The sequence below is a fragment of the Arachis ipaensis genome, chromosome B06, assembly GCF_000816755.2.
Source record: "Arachis ipaensis cultivar K30076 chromosome B06, Araip1.1, whole genome shotgun sequence".
NCBI classification, from domain to species: domain Eukaryota; kingdom Viridiplantae; phylum Streptophyta; class Magnoliopsida; order Fabales; family Fabaceae; genus Arachis; species Arachis ipaensis.
Genome location: NC_029790.2, coordinates 135,657,876 through 135,663,163, shown reverse-complemented (window position 1 = coordinate 135,663,163; position 5,288 = coordinate 135,657,876). Strand labels below are relative to the sequence as shown.

General features: G+C 33.0%; 1 protein-coding gene across 8 annotated transcripts in view; it reads right to left on the bottom strand.

Moving 5' to 3' along the window:
- The window catches only part of LOC107605658 (pentatricopeptide repeat-containing protein At1g76280), an 11,881-nt gene extending 6,999 nt beyond the window's left edge, over window positions 1-4,882 (bottom strand). The window contains exons 1-6 of one of the 8 annotated variants that reach the window (XM_016307609.2): window positions 4,611-4,882; window positions 3,528-3,740; window positions 3,380-3,443; window positions 2,658-2,854; window positions 1,815-1,922; window positions 744-926 (exon numbers count right to left, since the gene is read on the bottom strand). In XM_016307609.2, the coding sequence (XP_016163095.1) occupies window positions 744-926; window positions 1,815-1,922; window positions 2,658-2,854; window positions 3,380-3,443; window positions 3,528-3,593 (618 nt within the window). In that variant the 5' untranslated portion in view covers window positions 3,594-3,740; window positions 4,611-4,882. Of the gene's footprint in view, window positions 1-743; window positions 927-1,254; window positions 1,681-1,814; window positions 1,923-2,229; window positions 2,632-2,657; window positions 2,855-3,379; window positions 3,444-3,527; window positions 3,741-4,610 lie in introns of those variants that run through there. The other 7 variants (XM_016307610.2, XM_021105338.1, XM_021105341.1 and 4 more) reach the window with 7 other exon arrangements.

Here is a 5,288-nt window from a genome sequence, read left to right as displayed (position 1 = left end):
TTAGTTTATTGAAATGGAATAAAATGTTTAATATCAGATATAATTACACTATTCTAAGATATTTTAAATAAAAATTAAGCGTTCCTAATAAATGTAGTGATGTTAATATTGGCATCAAATTAAACAAATTTTAAAAATAAAACAATTTCAATAATATATATAATCAATAGTTTAAATGACAATACTATTTTTTTTTTAAAAAACTATACTAGGTAATTTGCACTAAAGTATATGTTTTGAATATAGAGGGAAGGGAAGTGTATTCAAACTCATCTCAAAGAGAAGGTGAGTGTAATTAATTACATACAGAAAGATTTAATAAGTAAATTATATCAATGCCAAGACTGAGGGAGGAGATTATAATGATCGCAAATCCTTATGATATATGTAATAAAACAATGAAGCCCGAAATTAGTGCTCAAACAGAAGTTTCACCACAAAAATCTACCCATGATTTGGAATATAAATGAGCCAAAGACTATTCTAGTTGCAAACTAGCATCATATATGTACCAATCACTATATAATACATTGTAACAAACCTAAGAACACATCATTGTTCAAATAAAGTGATTCACAACATTACACTGAATTAAAAAATATATGCTTGTATAATCTGTCAAATATTAAGTTCAACAGTAAAGCAATAAAGTTTTTACTTTCCACAAAATCAAAACAATAAAGTTTTTTATGTTCCACAAAATCTATATAATTGAATGATGCTATAACTTTCTATCTGCAAACCTTGAGAAGCTCTATATATGTGATTTCATTCTTCCCTGCCATCTGCTTTTCCATCAATTCCAAACATTTTCTTGCATGAATTATATTCTTCTCTTTAACGCAGGATGTTAATAAAAAATTATACAGAGAGGGAACTGGATGGAAGTCATGACTTTCTCCAAGAAAATCCACCATATTAAAGGCCTGAACAAAGGCAGAAAAGAAATAAAAATCTTCCAACGTTAAGATGATCCACTAGTGACTACTTTATGAATTTACAGTATAATAAAAAAATTTTTTCACAGAAAACAAATATAAATAGAATCTCAGAAAAGCTTTAGAATCTATAGAGAGAAGCTTTGGAATTCTGTTATGATGATTTTGATAATTATAATTGATTAATTACACTCAGATTACGGAACCTATACTGCAATAGCAAGGGTAGTTGAGGGATTCTACACTGGAGTTAGTGACAGTGGATTAGTTATGCTGGTTGTCATTGTGAAAGCCTAACCTATACGCATCAACTCACACTATTATCCCCCTGAAACGGGGCTCTCTAAGGTCCTGCAGATCTGCTACATGCAATGCTTCTTTAACTGAGGAACTTAACTTTGGAGACTGTTTTAGTGATCAGATCTGCTGGCTGCTCTTCTTAAGGGATCGAACAGTTAACAGCTACCCTTGCATCTCTTTTACTCTGACAAAGAACAATTTCACCTCCATATGTTTGGTCCTTGAGTGCAGATCTGATAATAACTCTTCTCAGATTGTCAAAATACACCACTGATCTGATTATAGGAACCTGCAGCTCCTCTAATAAGGATTGTAGCCACATAATCTCACCTGGTAGATCATCCAAGCTCCTGCATTCTCCTTCTGTGCTGGACCTTACCACCAGAGTTGGTTAGTGATAGCTAGGGTTAGTTATGCCAGCTGACATTGGTGTAAGCCTAACCTACACTCATCAACTCACTCTATCAAAGATCACCTTAGTATTATCTCCCCTCTCCATCAAGATATTTACAGAGGAAGGGAAGATAAAAGGAAATATATAATCAATTATAGCATTTATGAAACTAATATTTTTACCTCTTCCAAGTAACCCCCCTTACATAGGGTCTGAGTCATAAGAGAGACACATTTATCATTCAGGCTAATGTTTTTGGCCTCCATTAACCGCCAAGTCTCCATAACAAACTGTAACGAATGAAAAGGAGAAGGAATAAATTTCACACGCATAAGATATTCAACAAAAGCCGATGGTAACATCTCAGAGGTAGTGTATATACTCATGGGAAAGAGAAAAAGAAGAAACAAAAATAAAGCACCGAGATATTTTCTTCTTCCTAATTGCACAAAGGAGAATATAGAGTTGGCATCTGATAATTGCAACTGAACAGTGTAAATATTACTTATTGTTACCTAGACCTGTTCAGATACGTTAAAGTTTATGATATTGCCGCAGTTAGTAATTAATACAGTTTGATGAGAATCTGTTACGTACCCTCCCAGAGATAGTATGGTTAGGAGAGAAGATGCAGCTAAGGTGCAGCCTCTCAAAATATTGCTTTGTTATCTTCTCTTCTACCTTTCTTTCATAAATCATACTATTCTGGGAAATACAGTGATATCACACCGAAACCACTCCGTATCTCCCTGTTTCTGTACTTTTTCTTTATCTCTCTACTGTTCTATTCCTTTCTAGATGTTACTGGTGCAAGGTTCTTACAGAATCACCAAGCCATGTGTAGAGACATTGAAACAATTTGTAGAATCATTACTTAAGGATATAAATGAACTGCAGCTTTTATCACAATGTCATACATTTTGAACAAATTTCAATATATTTAAGTATTTATTTGTCAAACCCAGAAAATTAATGTAGGAAAACACAGAAAGACATGTGGCGTCCACGTTATTTATATAGCGTACCAACGGATCACAAGATTGTGCACAGCACTTAAAAATAGGAAGAAAATCATCAGCTCTTAATGAAGGGCTTCTCTGAGCAAAACCCAAAAGTAAGTCAGAAGCCTTTCTTCTGTCACCATAGCGAAGTGCCTTAACAATTTTTCGGATTTTCATAGAATGTTTAGATGATCTTCTAACAGGATCCATATAACCAGAACCTGCATTTATGGAGTATAAGTAATTGATTGATCAATTAATAATAAAACAAAAGTTTAACTTAATGTTACACTATTAAATAACCTTTTTATCATAGTAATTTTTTTTTAAAACCTACCAGTGGCTTACAAGCCTATATATTTTAGATAATGTCTAGAAAATTTCATATCAATCCAAAATCATTTAACATACCTTTTTATAGATCAAAATTGACGATAATATAATAGTTTAAAATATACATGAATTGAGTTATCAAAATATAGTCCAATTGATGTTCAATTTTTCAAAATTTGGTACAAATGATCTTCATGATAGGTGAATATAATTCAATGGTTTGATTGATAAAAACTCATAATTTATAGAGATACAAGGGTGCAACTTTACTTAAATTGACATCGATGTCATTTATATTATGCAGCTTCATAAATTTAGATTGCAAATAATAAGAGATATACAATCGGATATATGAACATATTTGGATAATTGGAAACTATGTCCACAAGTAGTCATCAAAAGTGAGTAACTACCTCTTGTGGTGGCTGTGGTAAGATGTCGGGTGAACTCTGAATGGCCAGTGTGGGTTTCACCTCCCTACAATAACAGGAAAAGTCAGGAAAGCAGAGACAGAGAATGAAAGAGAAACTAGACAGGAAATAAAATATGAGAGATGGATACATGGTGGTAACGGTGTTTTAATTTACAAAATGTGCGGAGAGCAACCGTTGCTCTGAAACCACACATTCTTTCTCTCAACCTCCTCAAAAGCTACTCAAAGCAAATCCTGCATTCCAATTTGTGGTTAGATATTTAAATGACGTTGGCCCAAGTCCCTATAGCACAGGTCAGTCTAGGGGTGTTCATGGTCCAGCAATATCAAGCTCCCAGAGTCTGGACAATAACAGTATGACAAGAGAGTTAGGGACTATCAAAAGCCAAAACACAAACTAGACATTTGAAGCAAATATTTGAAACACTCTGAACTCATACGCATTTGGCATATAAAAGATTATCTATATAAGAAGAGTTATAGGAGAAGTTGAAAGGTCAGAAAAGCAAAGGCAACGTACTGGCCTACATAGAATATAGAACACATCAAGATTATGATAACAAACAACAAACAGGTACTGTAATTTACACAATGATAAGACCCACTAATATTTCTATTTCATTTTCACAAACAGGTTAAGCAGTGGGAATGGGAAAACGATCCTCTAAAGTGAGGAGAACTATAAAGTGATAAAATAAAAGGTTAATCACCATTGAATTTGTAATTTCTATCATGTTTGATTTAAGAAAATATTTTCTGTTAATCATCCTCTGAAAATAGATTTCATGTTTGAATTTTCAAGTTCTACGAAACATGTTTACAACAACAACAACAAGCCTTATCCCACTAGGTAGGTTCTAGGAAACATATTTATTATGACTATTTTCGTTTTCAAAAACTGAAAGTATTGAAAATTCTTTTCCAAAAGAGGTCTTCACGCCCTCAATCCCCTCTACAGCTACCGCTTCCCTCATCTCCTCCAATCACTAGTGATCAGAGCCTCCCATCACTGTTTTTAGGATCCACTTTCATGGCAAGGCATCTCATGGCTTCATCATTCACCACAATCTCAACAACGGTAATTCGCACAAGTCAGGCATTTTGTCAAACACGTACAAGGCACTCGCTCATCTCACTTAAGTTCCAGCAAGATGGAAGACTTGTATGATTCACATGCAAAGACGTTAATAAAAGTTAATAAGATGAAGCACCAGGATAATCACTTGTTGCCGGCGTCCGTCACCGAAGAGGAGCGGCGTCCACTGCTGTCGCCGGCGGTGGGAGAAAGGGGAGCCTGCAAACCTGAGAGGTGGTACCACTTAGCCTCACGTTTGACGCCGGTCAGGAGAACTTCCAGAAGCCGTGATAAGAGAGATTCTTCGGCGGCAGTGATGGGTTGGTGGCTTAGGGAGCGGTGGACGGTGGCGGGTTGGTAACTCAGGATTCAACTAAAATTGTCTAAATCTTTTAAGACCTTGTTTGGTTGCTATGGAGTCATTAGAAAAATATTTTTTTTAATTATTTTTTTTAATGTATTTAATAAAATTTTAGTAATATAAGTTAAAATATGTTTTTTTTTTAAATATTTTTATATTATCGTATTTAAACATAATTATTAAATAAAAAAATATTTTTAAATAAAATATTTAAATATAAAATTATTTTTATTTTTTTAATTTTCTTAAAATAATCACTTAAAACAAATCTTTTTGTAAAAACATATCCAAATAATCTCTAAATATAAAGAATAAACTATAAAAAATTCACAAAGTAAAATAACCTAAAAATACTAATGACAAATAAATTTTTTAAAATTTAAAAATATGACCAAAAGAATAAATATTAAATATGAGAAAAGTTTAATTGTTTAAGGATTAAATTTATTATTT